Source organism: Sabethes cyaneus, chromosome 3 (genome assembly GCF_943734655.1).
Source record: "Sabethes cyaneus chromosome 3, idSabCyanKW18_F2, whole genome shotgun sequence".
In the NCBI taxonomy this organism is placed as follows: Eukaryota; Metazoa; Arthropoda; class Insecta; order Diptera; family Culicidae; genus Sabethes; species Sabethes cyaneus.
Genome location: NC_071355.1, coordinates 251583960 through 251602080, shown reverse-complemented (window position 1 = coordinate 251602080; position 18121 = coordinate 251583960). Strand labels below are relative to the sequence as shown.

General features: G+C 39.9%; 1 protein-coding gene across 1 annotated transcript in view; it reads right to left on the bottom strand.

Annotated features, from left to right (window-relative positions):
* Positions 1 to 18121, bottom strand: part of LOC128741083 (uncharacterized) — a 114212-nt gene that overhangs the window by 55657 nt on the left and 40434 nt on the right. Inside the window, exon 6 of the mRNA XM_053836659.1 lies at positions 13797 to 13898. Coding sequence (XP_053692634.1) covers positions 13797 to 13898 — 102 coding nt within the window. The remainder of the gene's footprint in view (positions 1 to 13796; positions 13899 to 18121) is intronic.

Here is an 18121-nt window from a genome sequence, read left to right as displayed (position 1 = left end):
TTATCATTTCGAGCAAAGAATATTAAAATCGTTGCTTTCAGTGGATAGAAACTCTATGAAGCTGCGTCTGTTTGGTGCTGCTCTGCTAAACAATAACCATGCGACTCCATTTGATTTAATTTGAAGAGGGTGTAAATAACTATGGCTGGTCGGTCCCTTAGTGAGTTAGTGTTAGTGAGTTTCTATATTTTACACATTTTTAAAACAGATTGGAATGTCCGTTTTCCTTTAATGGACCTTGTGGTTTACAATAGAATAGCGACCGGGTCCATTATAGGAATCCTAGTGTATTTTGCATGAAGAGAGACCAGTAATGGCAACATTTCGCGTTATTAACCATAAACTTACTTACTTAGGTGGCTTGCCGTCCTAAGACAAAACCTGTTGAACAAAATTTCTCCATGTAACTCGGTTGAGGGCTACCGCTCTCCAATTCCTCGGACACCGAGTACTCTCCGCCAGATCTCGCTCCACCTGGTCTAACCATCTTGCTCGCTGCGCTCCTGGTCGTCTTGTTCCTACCGGATTTGAGGCGAACACCATCTTTGCAGGGCAGTTGTCCGGCATTCTTGTAACATGCCCTGCCCATCGCATCCGTCCAGCTTTAGCCACCTTCTGGATACTGGGTTCGCCATAGAGCTGTGCGAGTTCATGGTTCATCCTCCGCCTCCATACTCCGTTCTCCTGTACGCCGCCGAAGATCGTTCTTAGCACTCGTCGTTCGAAAACTCCGAGCACTCGCAGGTCCTCCTCGAGCATTGTCCATGTTTCATGCCCGTAGAGAACAACCGGTCTAATAAGCGTCTTGTACAGGGTGCACTTTGTACGGGGACTTAGTCTGCTCGACCGCAATTGCTTGTGGAGCCCATAGTAAGCACGACTTCCGCTGATAATACGCCTCCGAATCTCACGGCTGGTATCATTGTCCGCCGTTACCAGTGAGCCAAGGTAGACAAATTCATCGACTACCTCAAACTCATCGCCGTCGATCAATATACTACTGCCCAAGCGGTGTCGTTCGGCCTCGGTTCCGCTGGCCAGCATGTACTTTGTTTTAGACGTATTTACCTTTAACCCAATCTTTTCTGCTTCGCGCTTTAGTCTGGTGTACTGTTCAGCCACCGCCACAGATGTCCTGCCGATAATATCCATGTCATCGGCAAAGCAGACGAATTGACTAGATTTGTTGAATATCGTGCCCCGCGTGTTGATATCCGCTCGGTTCATAACACCTTGTAGCGCTATGTTGAACAGCAGGCATGAAAGACCATCACCTTGACGAAGCCCTCTGTGTGATTCGAATGAACTTGACAATCCACCCGAAATCCGAACACAGCACTGCGTACCATCCATCGTAGATTTAATCAGTTTGATGAGCTTCCTGGGGAAGCTGTTCTCGTCCATGATTTTCCATAGCTCTTTCCGGTCGATGGTATCATATGCGGCTTTGAAGTCAACGAATAAATGATGCGATTTACGATTAACCATAAAATGGACCCTAATTTGTTGAAAATGTCGATTTTAAGGCATTAATCGTCAATTTCAACTAAAATTTTATAAACTGAACTGTGTAGTATATTTAGTACTTTTTGTTTCACGTCATATATTCTCGGAAATAAGAAGCACAAGCTCATAAACGCCGAAACTGTACCCGAGGTCCATTATAGGTAAAGGGCCCACTATAGGTTAACTTACCCTAGTAATTTCTCAGCTAATCTTTTATCAATATTTGACCGATATCGACTGTACATGTAAGATGTCTGCTAGATAGAGTCAGTAGGATTGTTCACTCGCCCCGTAACTGTCCTGTACTCTGACAGCCAGCTGTGAAGTCTGTCGATGAAGAAGGGTCAAGTCTTACAAGATATTAAAACCCAAGGCGTTGTTTTGCTTTTTTTTAAATCCAATTTTAGGTTCAGTTTCAAGTTTAACTCCAAATCTAATTTCTAAACCAAGCACCGTAGAGCGAACAGTTTCTCATGAAAATGTGAGTAATTTTTCCTAGAACATTCACCGATGGAATACTCCTAGAAAAAAACGGAGTAGAGCTCACGGAGGAAAACGTAACCATAACTGGACAAACGGGATAAAAAAAAAGAAAAAAACTAGAGTGTGAAAAAACTGTCATGAAACGAACAACAAAAGAATAATCATGACAGAATGGAACGGAAAATGGGACTTTAAAAGAGAATGTAGGACAACAGAAAAATCGGGCAAGCGAGGTAAAAAATAAGAGACCGGAGAGAAAAAAAGGAAGAACAGAAGAGAAAAGACAGAAAAACGATAAAGAAACCGAGGAAAATGAGAAAGAAAATGACGAAAAACCGGACAGAAAAAATGAAAAAACGGGAAGAAAAGGAGGAAAAGAAAAGTAGAAAACACGAGACCAGGAAACTGGAAAACGAAAACAACAGAAAAGAAGTTAACGGGACAGAAAACAAAAAAAACGAGACTAAAAAAAAGGAAAACGAGGTTGAAAAAGAGAAAAAAATTGGAGGAAAAAAGACGAAAAACAAGACATGACTGAAAAGGTCGACAAACGGGATTCAGGACTGAAAAGGGCAACAATTCAGGACTGAAAAGGTTGAAAAACGGGATATTAGAAAAAGAGAAAGAGTAAATAACGACGAGTAAAAAAGAACAAAACAAAACATGAAAGGGAAAATGAAATAGAAAACAAGAGAAACCAAAATGGAAAAGTATCTAGCAAAATGGGAAAAGAGTTCAAACGGAAGCAAAACGGAACAGAAACTACGGAAAACGGGACGTAAAAAGAGAAGAAAATAGAAAAGAAGAAAACAGGAAAAAACTGGCAAACGGTGAAAAAAAGTAGTTACCAAACAGAAAAAAGTGAGAACGGAAAAGAAAAGAAGAAAAATTAAAAGAAGGCAATGAAAACGAGGAGAGCGAGAAAGAAACTGAGAACAAACAGGAAAAGTGAACAGAAAAGGAAAAAAATGGGAAAAAAGAAGGAAACGAAAAAATGGAAACACCGAAGTAGGAAAATTGAAAATAACGGGAACGGTAAGCTAACGGGACAGAAAACTAGAAACGAGATTAAATAGCGGCTACAACGAGAGAAACGAAACAACAAAAGCGGGAAAACAAGACAAATAGAGGGCAGATTGAACTGAAAAAAGCGACATAAAAAGTGTGAAAAGAAGAAAGAAAAAGAGGGAAAACGGGAAGAAAAGGAGGAAAATAACAGAAGAACATACGGAGCAAGAAGATTGAAAAACGAAAATAATAGAACAGAAGGTAACGGGATAGAAAACAAAAAACGAGACTGGAAAAGATGAAAACGGGCAAAGGAAAGCAAAAACAAGGACTGAAAAGGGTAAAAAACGGGACATGAAAAAAACGGAAAAATAAACAACGGCCAGAAACGGCAAACGAGAGAGAAAAGCAAGGAAAACGAGACAGATAGAGGAAAGATGGGAAAGAAAAAACGGAACCAAAAACAAGAGAAACTAATAGGGAAAAGAAGAATAGCGAGCGAAAGAAAAGAAAACCAATAGTAGAATCTGGTAAACCGAGAAAAGAGGGCAAACGGCATGTAAAAAGAGAAAAATGGGACATAGTGGGAATAGTAATGTGGTGGGAAAATGAGGTAGAAAAAGGAGAATAAAAAATGAAACACAACATAGACAGAGTTAAAACTGGAGAGCAATTTCAGCCATGAACAGAATAAACGTGTCAGAAAAGAAGAAAAAACAGGACATCTAATAAAAGGAAAAACTAAACAGGCGAAGACAGAAAAACGAGAAGGAGGAGAGGTAGAAAAAACCTAAAACTGCGAACGGCAAAACGAAAAAGGGAGTAGAAAAACGGAAAACGGGGAAAAATTACAGAGAAAATGAGTGAAAATTAAAAGGAAAAACAGGGCTTGAAATAAGCAAAATTGGGATTGGAAACGTGGAAAAACGAAACAATGAAACAGAAAACACGGAAAAACAAAGAAAAACGAGATAAAAAGAGAAGGAAAAGGAAGAAAAGTGGAGGAAAAAATCAAGAAACCGGTACAGAAAAGAAAAAACGGAACTGGAAAAGGACAAAAAAGCAACAGAAATGAGATAAAACATGTCAAAGAGTAAGACGAAATAGGTCAATCCTAATTTCAAATAAATTTTCGTGCTAATTTCGGGTCCATCTTCAAATTAAAGTCTAACTTAATGTCCAATGTTAAGTTCTATTTCAAGTTCAATTCCATGTCCGGGTTTAGGCCCAATTTCAAAGCCTAATTTAATTACAATTGTAAGTACAACTTTTAGTAAAATTTTTAGTGCAATTTAAATTCCAAATTCAAATCTAATTGCAAATGTAATTCCAAGTCCAATTAATAGTTCAATTCATATCAAATTTAGGTCCAATTCTAGGTTCAATTGCGTGCCTAATTTTAAATTCAATTTCACGTTCAATTTTATGTCTGATTCCAAGTCTAATTCAAATCGAATTTCAAGTCCAATTTAAAAAAATAAATTCAAAAACTCTCTTGTAAGTCCGATTTCATGTCCAATTCCAAACAAATGTTGTCCACAAATTTGCCCAAAATAATTTGAAATCCAATTTGCAGTTAACTTTGAAATAAAGCTTCAAGACCAAGTTAGTCCAAATCAAGATCTTTTCGTGTTTTTGTTCGTTAGAAGCTTTTTCTTCTACTGAAACTTCTGATTTAACTAAAAGCTGAGAGCCAGATGAAGAGTGTTTTTAACATTTTTAATTTATTGCCAAGAAATATCTCAGCTGTAAACAACTTAACTCATTCTGATTTTTCCCTTTCAACACAACCGCATTCTATGGAAGTGTAGGACTTTTAATATTACTTACTTCCGGTGGAATGAATGCTAATTCCTCTTACTCTGAAATAAAGTTATCCTGGTGCGGAAGAGAGAACTCGCCACTAACCAACCAGTGCAATGCAGTGCAGCGGTTGGTTCTGGCGGCGACGGTCGGTTCGTTACCTGCCGGTTTTGCGATTCAACTTTCTTCAGCATCGACGCTGGTGGTGCTCGCTGCTTGGTTCATTCGAATAACTATACAGTAAATGCTTTCGCCCAACTGCTGAAAACACCCGCCCTCCTGCAAGCTTGCAGAATGCAACTTTCACGCTCCCTCAACACTCACAGGAAACCAGTAGTAGATTGTGCTTCATAATGACGAACAGGTGTTACCCGAGCTGTGGCGGGGTATTGGGCCAGCAGCGCACGTTGCTTTGAAGCCAAATAAGAGTTCTCGTGGTGCCACTTTGGTAGCGAATTTAATATCGTACATTTTTCCGGCGAAGCATCAAAAAAAAGCTCGTGCAAAATCCGCTTGCACACAGTAAAAGGGGAAAAAAATTCTCTCTAGTATAGTGTTGCAGTTCTATCCTCAGGCGTTGACTCTAACCAACCAGATGCTGAAAAGAGATTTTTTTCATCCTCTCAGAATGCACCACCATTCACATGAACTTGAAAATTCGTTGACTCGGGAGTTGAAAGCTAGAGCTTGATACTTGAAGTAACATCAAGGTGCGTTTTACTATTGTTACTCTAAACAGTACAAGTCCACTGGGCTTACACTCCCCAGTATTCGTCGACCCGGATGTATTCAGAAGCTACTTGAGTAGTATAATAAAATACCGCACAATTAATTTGCGAAAAAAATTCAAATGATAAATCATTTAGATTCTAAGCAAAGCAGCGATTGTTACAAGCTTAAATACCCACACAACTAGCAACGCCACCAGTCATCAGTAGGGGCACTTGGCTCAACAAATTTGTAATCAAAATTCCTCCGGGGAATGTGTGGTTTACTCAGCTCAACACACAGTCTAGAGCAAGCGGCCACTACCCGTCATGCGCTCGCTAGACACGAAATTAAATTTTCACTTTCGATGCTGCTTACAAACAAAGTACCCATCAGCAGCGTGGTGCTCTTGCGGATTGTTTAGCATACACGGTTGCCGGCTCCAGTTTAACGCAGATTTCGACGAACTGTTTCGGGTTTCTTCCCATACTTACATGTACAACATAATGCTGTGAGCATTGGCAGGGGATTTGTGGATGGAAGCGCTAGGGAATGTAGGAAGCGACCTAGGCGGGAAGAAAGTGGAAACATTCTCCGATTGGGACAACGGGGAATTTAATAAAGACCTGTCCCACGGTGGCGTTAGGTACTACTGAGCTTGTTATTAGATATCTGGAATGGCAACACGTATTTAGCTGAAATGCAAGGAGCAAAACACTTTCGGAATGTTTATCGTGCGTTGTTTGTTATCTTCAGACTCTACCGCTGGTGAAATTCTGCGTAAAGATTCCGCAATTAATTTTGGCTGCTATTAAATTTTCACGGCGTATATGTGGCATTGATATATTGTTATATTACTTGGATATTTTTTTATCTTTTGATGATGGTTAGAGATAAATTAATTTAAATTATGAGCAATATAATGGTTAGCAATATAAATAAATGTGTTTAAAAGTTACTGCATTTAATAAATCAAAAAAATGGCTTCCCAGTCAGCTTCGACAGACGTAATTGACCTGTGCTCAAACAACCGACTGCGAAGTCTTTCGAAAAAAAGAGCAAATTCTCAAAAAAGTTTAAGCTTTGTATTTATAGTTTCAGGAACGGTAAAAATCCGGATTAATATTTTTATTCTATGTTGCAAAAGAATAGCTGTAATTAGACCGAATTTGTATGCTACTGTACTTTCTTTTAATATTTGCCACTCCGCTTTACAAAATTAATAACAACCTATAGAATAGACGATCCATTCATGGTGCAGCTATCCATAATATAATTTCTTCAATTAATGTTTGTGGGATTTTTCAAACAGAAGGTATTTGCCTCTAGGCAAGACAAATACATACGCTGCAGGAGAAACTTTAACTGAAAAATCTGATTTTTTCTGTTCAGTCAGATTGTCCCAATTGTAGTTTCTTTAGTCTCGGTGTTCCTATAATTGTGCTTTAGTGATTCTTCTTGCTTCATTGCATTGGGCTAAATAGTAATTTTTGTTTCTTTTTCCATTGTCAGAGCAGTTGAGGTTCAGAGTCTTTCCTTCTATTTTCTACTTAACTGTGCACATTTGAAAGTGGAATTCCATCTGTTTTACCAGCTGTAAAGATGCAGTAGTTCAACTATAAAAACAAGCGTCTTTCAGCTGCGCCTAAAGTGATGTTAGATTTTAGAACATCGTTATTTTAGCAAATAATGATTGAATTTTAAATGGCGTGGTCTAACTACAAATGCTCCCAAGAGCTCGTGTGTTATAATAAACGTAATTGTTTTATTTTAAATGCTTCGGAGACCGAAGTATTCATTATAAATGAATATTAGCGAAACTATCGGTGCTACTACAACTTTTGTTACGGAAACTCTATCGACTCTAAACTGGGCTCTATCGAGTTCAATAATTTTATCAATAAGTCTAGTGTTCCACAGGGAAGTAACTTAGGACGGTTAGTTTTTCTCTTATGCTTGAAGGACGTGTGTTTTGTAATCTCAACTGGATGATTTGAAAATATTCCTTGTCGTAAGATCCTTAGTGGACTGCATGCAGATGCAAAATATTGGTGACTGATTTGCTGATGCCATGTGCCATGTGAACAACCTCTCTATAAGCGTATCTAAATGTTCTGTTATCACGTTTACTAGAAGCAAAGTTCCGATAAATAATTTTGCAGTCGAAACGTCTCTGCAAATGACCGAGACTTGAAGCTACTTTGCGGACACTCGCGAGAACTGGCGGTAGATCGCTAACCGCCGAGACTTCTTTTTGACACTACACTGAAATAGACACACTATTTTCCGATATTACGATATCGATCGATACCCGTCGACCGACGAAAATCGTTCGTTCGGTGATTGGCTGTACGATATTCGGTTCGACACTTCGATCGACGATTTTCTGATACGTTACCCATACTCACGACGAACTGACTGAGGGTTTTATATTGTCTTGCTATCTAAGCGGAGTACAACGCTTATTGCTTTATAGATTACTAGCTGACCCGACAAACTTCGTATTGCCACAAATTAACCTGTGTTGTACATAAATCATGAATCTCGGATGATCTTTGTCACAATCTCGAGTTTTGCAAGCCCCCCAGTGGGCGGCGCTTCCGACGGCGGGTCACCGGCAACACTCGCGACCGGCTCGTCCTGAATGATCTAGTGTTACTATAGATAGTTTTTGTGGTCTTGTATTGACTAATGTTTTATGGAAGAGTCTCGAATTTCTCGAGTTCGATTAGTTTTTGAGTTTCGCAAAAATTTCTGTTTTATTTGTATGAGAGTCCATATCCCCCTACCACAGGGGTGAGAGGTCTCTAACTATCGTAAAATAAATTCAAGACTCCAAAATCTCCCACATGCCAAATTTGGTTCCATTTGCTTGATTAGTTCTCAAGTTATAAGGAAATTTGAATTTCATTTGTATGGGAGCCCCCCCTCCTAAACAGGGGAGGGGTCTTAATTCATCATAGAAAAAATTTCTGCCCCCTAAAAGCCCCACCTTCCAAATTTGGTTCCATTTGCTGGATTAGTACTCAAATTATAAGGAAATTTGCATTTCATTTGTATGGGAGCTCCCCTCTTAAAAGAGGAAGGGGTCGTAATTCACCATAGAAAAAATTTCTGCCATCTAAAACTCCCACATGCCAAATTTGGTTCCATTTGATTGATTAGTTCTCGAGATAGGAGGAAATTTGCATTTCATTTGTATGGAAGCCCACCCTCTTAAAGGGGAGATGGGCCATAATTCGCTTTTTAAAGTAGAGAGAAGTCTCAATTCACCATAGAAAAAAAACTTGCGTCCAAAACCACTTACATGTCAAATTTGGTTCCATTTGCTTGAATAGTTCTCGAGTTATGAGGAAATTTGAATTTCATTTGTATAGGAGCCCCCCCTCCTAAAGTGGGTAAGGGTCCCAATTCATCATAGAAAAAATATTTGTCTCCAAAAACACCCGTGTCAAATTTGGTTCCATTTGCTTTATTAGTTCTCGAGTTATGAGGAAATTTGTATTTCGTTTGTATAGAAGCCCCCCCTCTTAAAGTGGGGAAGGGTTCTAATTCACCATAGAAAATATTCATGCCCTAGAAAACTTTCACATGCCAAATTTGGTTCCATTTGCTTGATTAATTCTCGAGTTATGAGGAAATTTGTATTTCGTTTGTATGAGAGCCCCCCCTCTTAAAAAGGTAAGGGGTCCTAATTCATCATAGAAAAAATGGTTGCCTCCAAAAACACCCGCATGCCAAATATGGTTCCATTTGCTTGATTAGTTCTCGAGTTATGAGGAAATTTGAATTTCATTTGTATAGGAGCCCCCCCTCCTAAAGTGGGTAAGGGTCCCAATTCATCATAGAAAAAATATTTGTCTCCAAAAACACCCGTGTCAAATTTGGTTCCATTTGCTTTATTAGTTCTCGAGTTATGAGGAAATTTGTATTTCGTTTGTATAGAAGCCCCCCCTCTTAAAGTGGGGAAGGGTTCGAATTCACCATAGAAAATATTCATGCCCTAGAAAACTTTCACATGCCAAATTTGGTTCCATTTGCTTGATTAATTCTCGAGTTATGAGGAAATTTGTATTTCATGTGTATAGGATCCCCCCCTCCTAAAACGGGGAGGGGTCCCAATTCATCATAGAAAAAAAATTTGTCTCCAAAAACACCCACATGCCAAATTTGGTTCCATTTGCTTAATTACTTCTCGAGTTATGAGGAAAATTGTGTTTCTTTGGTACAGGAGCCCCCCCCCTCTTAAAGTGGGGAGGGGTCCTAATTTACTATAGAAAATATTCTTGGCCTCGAAAACCTTCACATGCCAAATTTGGTTCCATTTGCTTGATTAGTTCTCGAGTTATGAGGAAATTTGTATGGAAGCCCCCCCTTTTAAAGAGGAGAGGAGTTATAATTCCCCTTATAAAGAGGAGAGGGGTCTCAATTTACCATAGAATAAATTATTGTCACCGAAAACACCCACATGCCAACTTTTGTTCTATTTGCTTGATTAGTTGTCGAGTTATGCAGAAATTTGTGTTTCATTTGTATGGAAGCCCCCCCTCTTAGTAGGGGGAGGGGTTTCTAAACATCACTAAAACCTTTCCTGGCCCCAAAAAACCTCTACATGCATACTTTCATGCCGATTGGTTCAGTAGTTTTCGATTCTATAAGGAACATACGGACAGACAGACAGACAGACAGACAGAAATCCTTCTTTATAGGTATAGATTGAACCTAATTACTATGCTGATCATTATATGTGCCTTTGACGCAAATTTGGCGATAGACCATTGTGTAATGTATATAACGAGATCAATTAATTTTTCCATAATTTAAGGCTTCAAATACATAATTTATCAATGAAACCCTATGCTAGATTAAGTATTAAACAATAACCTTTACAACGGGTTGCCAACGTCAAAGGCCTGATAGCAGAACTGGATGTAAAAGTTTCCGAGAGACAAAGGGGCCTCGAGTAAGAACGGGCATTCAGCTAGTTTCCCATATAAGACGGAACACATACCCCAGCCTGGGAACCTTAGTGGTTTTAAAACTAAATTAGAAATTGGCTGTAATTTGAACTTGGAATAGAACCTGAATTTTGACTTGAAGTTGGAATTGAAATCGGATTCATAAATGAACTTGAAATTGGACTTAAATTTGAAATAGGGCATAAATTGAAATTGAAATTGCACTTTGACATTAAGCTCGAAATCGTAATGGAACTTTACTTGAAACTGGACAAAAAATTGACCGTGAAATTTTACTTGAAATTGCAGTTTGATTTGACAGACTTATCTTACTTAAAATTGGACGTGATTTGATATTGAGCTTAAATTGGAACTGAAATTAGACTTAGAAATAAACTTGAAATTATACATAAAATTGGACATGAAATTTGACTGGAATTGAAATGAAATTTGAAACTGGAGATTGGACTTTAAATTAAAGTTAAAAATGAACTCGAAGTGGGATTTGGATTTGGACTTGAAAATAAACATGAAATTGGACTTGAAATGGACCATGAAATTGCAATTGAAATTGCTAGAAATTTTACTTAAAATTGGACGAGAAAATAGACGTGAAATTGGACTTTTAATGAAAATTGAATTTTTTTCAAATTGGATTTGTAACTATACTTTGGTTTGGACCAGTTTAGCTTAGGTACTTTACTTCAAATTGAACTTACAATTATACATGAAATTGAACTTGAAACTGAACTCACAGTAGACAAAGTAGACAAAAGTTACCTAAAATTGAACTTGTAATTAGACTTGAAAATGAACATGAAACTGGACTTGAATTTGAACGTCAAATTATATTAGAAATTCGACATAAAATTTGACTTAAAATAAGATTTAAAATTGAATTGGATTTTTTTTTTAATTTTTAATTTGAAATCGGACAAGAAGTTCGACTTGAACTATAAATTGAAATTAGCTTAAAATTAGGCCTAAAATTTAATTTAAGATTCGATCGATTTTTACGCAGTTTTTTTCGCAAAAATACCGGGTTAATAAAATAAAATCACTTTACTTCCTGGTTAAAACTTTGAGAATCAATTTAAACATATAAGAACATAAGGGTACTTGCGTCAGCCTGGCGCTCACCAATATAGCTAATAATATTGACCAAGCGAAGATGGAATTCAAACTCACAACTCTGAATCTCCGGTCGAGTATGTTGTACAATTACACCACCATGACGGTTGTGACTATTCTTTAAACATATTAACGCAAATGCTGGCCTTGGCAATTTGAAGCATTTTTTAAGCGTTTCGATTAATATCTCAGTAATTAGTCGTGAATTTTTTCGTGTTTTTCAAGTCCTCTATCATTTCTGGTTTTGTTCGTATATTCAAGCCAACGAAAAGGGGCCTAGAGATGTTGAATCACATGATCTGGACGACCAATTTACTGGCTCAAAACGAGACTACTTGCTCACCAAACACACCTTCGTTTCGCTTACTGTGTGGTACGTGGCATCGTCAAAATCATATAACGACCAGATCCAGCGCTTGCATAGATGCGTAAGAGATTATTTTTTTTGACCATTTAACAACTTTGAAGGTAGACCAACCTCGTGTTTTGTTATCTCGACCCTTATAACGAGGTCTTTGTCCTCCCCAAATACTTTTTTTTTCTTCCCTAAAATTAGATTTCAATCAAGTATCGAACCTGATTTTTATTTGACTCAATCATGGACACGCATAATACGATTGTGAGGTACCTAATTTCCGAGGTACCGGGGTACATTTTACATATTGAGTTTATTCTGATCCATACCAGCCCGGTTGCCTTGCTGTATACTGCTGTACATCAACCAAACCAATGGATAACCGCTGGCGGTGGGTGGAAGCTGACAGCTGAGATAAGACATCAGTTGAGACGTTTCCGCTCGGTGGATCTGTGCCTGCCTTCACTTTGTTTTCCCAGCTCTGCCAGCTGGCACACTTGAAGCCGTCGGCGACGACGGCGAATGATGATGATGATGGTGATGGTGATGATCACGATGATGGCAACTGTCTTTCGTTTGGTCTTCTAAGCTAGGGGATTACTTTTCAGCATGATAGTATGACAACAAGCAACACCGATCACAAGAGCAGTATCATGTGATAGAAAACCATTTTGACCACAACAACATGGGCTGGGCGGACGCACATTCAGTTTTAGCACCCGAAGAGTTGAGTTTATTGTTTGATTTGCCGTGGAAATGTTCCATGAATCTTCGGGATCACCGGGTGAAACATTTGATTGGATATCGGATCTGCACTAAGACTCAGGTGATTTTCCCCAAAGGCTAATAGAAACTAGAACAAAATTAGACAAATCAATTGAGTTGTGGTCTACTCGCCTATGTGTTCGAAATCGAATTTATTGATAAGATTGAGGTTTTGTATTACCTCTAGTGTAGGTTAAGCCTGCAGCTCCAGTGCTTTGCTTTGATGATGCTGTGAAGCTCTTTCTAAGCCAACGCACTTATGCACTAGGTGGCTTGTTTGTAAGAAGGTTCACAGACGGACTGGACGACAGCACATGAATAACAATGACTTAAAGGAATTAAACTGCGTATCATGGCAGTCCATTGAAACCGGAAGAACCGGACTGGTCAAGCCGGTCGGTTAGCACCCACATGGCTGTGATAATGATTTATTCATTTCTGCAGTTTGTCTGAGCATTTCCGCCTACCGGAAGAAAGAAACTCCAACCAAAGGGGGGGAGTTAATATATGCAACCTAAATCGAGTGGTTTGAATATTCAAATCAACATGGTTCGTGTTATAGAATGCTGGTTTGAAGAAAAAATGCCATAAAAGATGATTTCAATGATTGCGAGCTAAGCAAATCAATTTTTTCTCCCCGTTGTTTTGCTTACTCACACCTTTTCTATTGAGTTTCATGGTTATGTTGGGAACTATCACGCTGAAGTAGTCCGAACTGAAGTGTCACCGGAGGACAATAGTCAGCAAGAGAACGTTCAGGATGCCAATAATGATTCTTTTCAGTCACTTCACATAAGTTTGTTTCCGTTCACGAATTCGGTGCCCGCTTTTTCTTGTGCTAACTTCCTTTTTGTTCGAAACAGTCCTTGGACACACGGCATGTCACTAGCAGAGGGAGAGAGAGAGAGCGCGAGATGACAACCGATGCCACCGGGGGCATCATCCGAGCAGTCTGACACTGAATTTCCGATAAAGAAAAGAAAAACTACAAAAGCACAACTTCTTATTGCCCAGCAGGTTGGCGATGAAAACAACAAACAGAACAAAAAGAACAACAACAACATTTAATGGGAACAAACCTTGGTGGTCCGCCTGCCATGCCGTCGATAAGGCCAATGTTGGGTGGTGGTGGTGGCGGTGGAGCCGGCGGTAGGTCCGTATGTGCTGGACACCGATACAGTCTACCGAACGGAAGACCGCCAGTGTCAGCCAGCCAGCCGTGCCATACCATGCCATTGCCGTGCGCCATAGCAGTGCGATATATATTGTAGTTATTTCGATTTTTTTTGTGTTCATTTTATATTTGGTCCAGCAGCGGCAGCAGCATCAGCAGTTGTAGCGTTACGAAAGCAGAAGCACGTTTTTTCGGCAGTAAGCAGCAAGGGAAAAAAGGAAGAAAAAAAGAAGAAAGATCCGTTTTGGTATTTGCGATGGAATTTGATTGCAGTTTATCGGAACAATTTCGCAACACTGGTCATCAGACAGGAGTCGAAAAGGACGAGAAGTATGAGTGAGCAAGCACAACTGGGAAAGAAAAATGGAGGGAGGTTTTTACGGCTATTAATTTGTTACATCATGCAGCAGAAACGAATAACGACATCAACTACGGCTGTGGTAGCGAGTGGGTTGGGAGGAGTTTGGAGAGAGAAGAAAATGGTAATTTAATTGTACGGGGTAATGGAGCATGGCAAGTTATGTCGAACAACTACAAACAATCTACGGGAACAGCACTTTCTCAACAACACTAAAAGGATTAAAATGTATGTCGAAAATATGTACATTCACTGACGTGAGCCCAGGATGGGACACACTGGGGCAAGTGCCCCATCTTCTGTTTGAAGTTTCATGCATAACGATTTGCGGATAATGCCCAATGTTTCATTTTGACATTTCTCCGTTCGGTTGGTTAAATCCTCTGAAACCAGTAAAACATTTTTTTTAGGAAAATGCAAAAAAGATTTTCCAGCAATGCAGAAAAAATATTCAAAGAAGTTACAGACACTATTTTTTCTAAAATGTTTAGAAAACTCGCTTGTATTTTCAAAAAAAAAACAGTGGCTGTTTCGAACTTGATGATTTTGGAGACAAAATACGCAAATAAAAAAAAACGCAACCGTCTTGGTAAGGGAAATGCTGAGAGTGTGACAAGTATCATATTTGTCAATAAAAAAAAGGCACTACAAATATGAAAAACTTACACAGAAATGGCACAAAAATGATAAAAAGATAATCCCATGCTAATTAAGTTCATTTTTTTTTGGATAACAAACTTACTGCACTATTGAATCATGCCTTGTCAACAAAGCCATACAAAACAATTTTACAGTACAAAGATACATGCATGACACCAAAATGATACACAAAGAACAGAGGCAATGACAAAAAAACCTGAAAAATGATAGACAATAATACAAATAAATAACACAAATCAAAAAAGTAATATAAAGATAATGCAAATATGGTAAATAGCGCAAAATGGTGACCCATAGCCCTAAAGCCCTTCTTACTGCTCACTTCTCATCACTAACTTTTAATTTCTCACTGACGACTTCTCATTTTTCATTGCTCTCTTCTCACTTCTTATCTCTTCTCACTTTTCACTATTCACACTTCATTAAATTGTCACTTCTGACTTCTCGTCGTCAATGTCATAGACCCGGGGTGGCTCGTGTTGTTTCAAGCAGTCGTGCCCATTCAACCTGATGTTGACCCACTCGTCGCCGATTTCCCAGTCGTCTCAGAAGTCGTAAATCACTAGCGCTGGTCGAGATATCTTGCACGTTGAGCCCCTGCCTCAGCTCCTGGTGCCGGTGGGGTTTTTGAAGAGAACTGCTTTCGTCGCACTAACGTGCGACATCATTAGGACGTGTCCGACCCACAGTAGCCTACCGACTTTCGCCAGATGTACGATGTGAATCTCTCCAAGCAGTAGCTGTAGCTGATTGCTCACTATTCTCTGCTCACATCTCACTTATCACTACTTACTTCTTTCTACTCATTTCTTGCTTCTTACTTCGCACTTCTCATTTCATTTCCTACTTTTCTCTTCACACTACTCGTTTATAACTTATCTTTTCTAAAACATATCTCTTCCTAGTACTCACTTTTAAATTCTCATTTCTTACTTCTTACTGCTCACTTCCCACTTGTATCACTGCTCCCATGTATCACTACTCATTTCTCACTGCTATTTTTTCTCTTCTGACTTCTGACTTCTGATTTCTCACTTTTTACTTCTTTCTAAGATTTTAAGTCACCGCAAGATTACGATCTTCAAGCTAGATTGAAAATTTTTGATTCACCTGAAGATATTTCTTACTTCTCACCACCCACTTTTAATTTCTAGCTTCTTATTTACTATTCCCTACTCACTTATCACTATTCAATTCTCACTACTCACTGCATACTCACTTTTTACTTACCACTTCGTATTATTCTCTTCTCACTTCTCATTTATCACTCCTGACTTGTCTCTTCTCATTTCGCACGTCTCAATTCTCACTTCTTATTTCTCATTTCTCACCTCTTGCTTCTCACTTATTACTTCTCATTTCTCACATCCCACTTTTCGCTTCTTACTTTTCACTTCCCATTGGTCATTATTCACTATTTACAGGCTGTGAGTACTGCCACTCAATCGATTGTTTTTCTTTAGCAAGGAATCTCTTAAATATGTTTTGTGTGTTTAAATCACACGAGTATTGCACAAAAATGACACGAATTACAAAACTGTACATTAGTCTCGCAGAATATTAATACACCTACATACGGTAGATTTTATAATTTCGCAACAAATGTGTGTCGCGGAAACAGATCCTGAAGCTGATCCTGGAACCGACTTTGGGACAGACTCTGAACTTACCCTGTAAATGACACTGAGAATGACCCTAAAGCGGACCCTAGCGCTGACCCTCTGATCTGGAACTGCCCGCGGAATTAACATTGGGACTGACCATGAAACTGACTCTGTGATTGAGCCTGACTGGAACTTCTCCTTGCAAGGGTCCCGGGACTGCCCCTAGAAATGGACTTGGGATTGCTCCTGGACTGACCCTGAGACTAACTCTGGGACTAATTCTGAAAATAGACCTGGGACTGTTCCTGATTGACCTGGACTAACTCTTGAACTGATCCGGGGATTGATCCTGGGATTGACTCTAGGACTGACCCTGGAAATGACCGCGGGACTGACTGCAACGGACCCTGAGACCTGGTCATAAAAATGTACTGAGCCTGGGACTAACTCTAGGATTGATCTTGGGAGTGACCCTGAAACTAACCTTAGAAATGAGCCTGGGGTTACCCCTAGGCTAACCCTGGAACTGCTCCTGATACTGCACCGGGAACTGGCCGTAGGACTGACCCTGTAACGGACCCTGGAATGGACGCTGGGACTAGCCATAAAAATGGATCTAGAAATGAGCCTGGGACTATCTTTTGAATTGATCTTAGGATTGACCCTGAAACTGACCCTGGAACGGACCCTGACTGACCCTAGAAAGGGACCTAAGGGTGCCCCGCGACTGATCCTGCAGTTAATTCTGGAACTGTCCCTGGGACTGACATTGGAACGGGCTCTGGGGCTGATCCTTTAACGAACCCTAGAAACCATGGGGTTGACCTTGAACTGGCCCTAGAAATGGACCTGGGACTGCTCCTGAACTGACTCTGGACTGATATTGGGGTTAATTCTGGGAATAACCCTGGGACTGACTCTAAGACTGGCCCTGGGACTTATCCTTGAGCGGACTCTGGGACTGTCCATTAAAAAGGACCTAAGACTGATTCTGGAACTAACTCTGGGATTGACCCTGGGACTGATCCTGGCCCTACAAACGGACCTAGGGCTACCACGACCCCTATCCCTGAACTGATCCTGGACTGCTATTGGGGTTAATTCTGGAACTGACCCAGGTACTGACTCTAAGACTGGCACTTGAACTGCTCCTGGGACTCACCCTGGCACTGACTTTGGAACAGGCCATGAGACTAATCCTTGAACGGACCCTAGGACTGACCATAAAAATGGAAAATGGCTCCTGGTACTGCGCCTGGAGCTAGCCGTAGGACTCACCCTGAAACGGGCGCTGGGGCTGATCCTTGAATGGATGCTAGTACTAGTCACAAAATTGGATCTAGAATTGTGCCTGGAACAAACAGGGATTGATCTTGGGATTGACCCTGGGACTGACCCTAGGACTGACCCTGGAACGAACCCTGAGATTGACTTTAGAAATGGACCTGGGCCTAATTCTAGGACTACCCCTGGGACTGACTCTGAGACTACTCCTGGGATTGCCCTTGATACTACCCCTGGAACTGACATTGAAACGTGCTCTGGGGCTGATCTTTTAACGGTCTGGGACTGACTCTAACACTGGCCCTCGGACTGCTCCTAGGACTC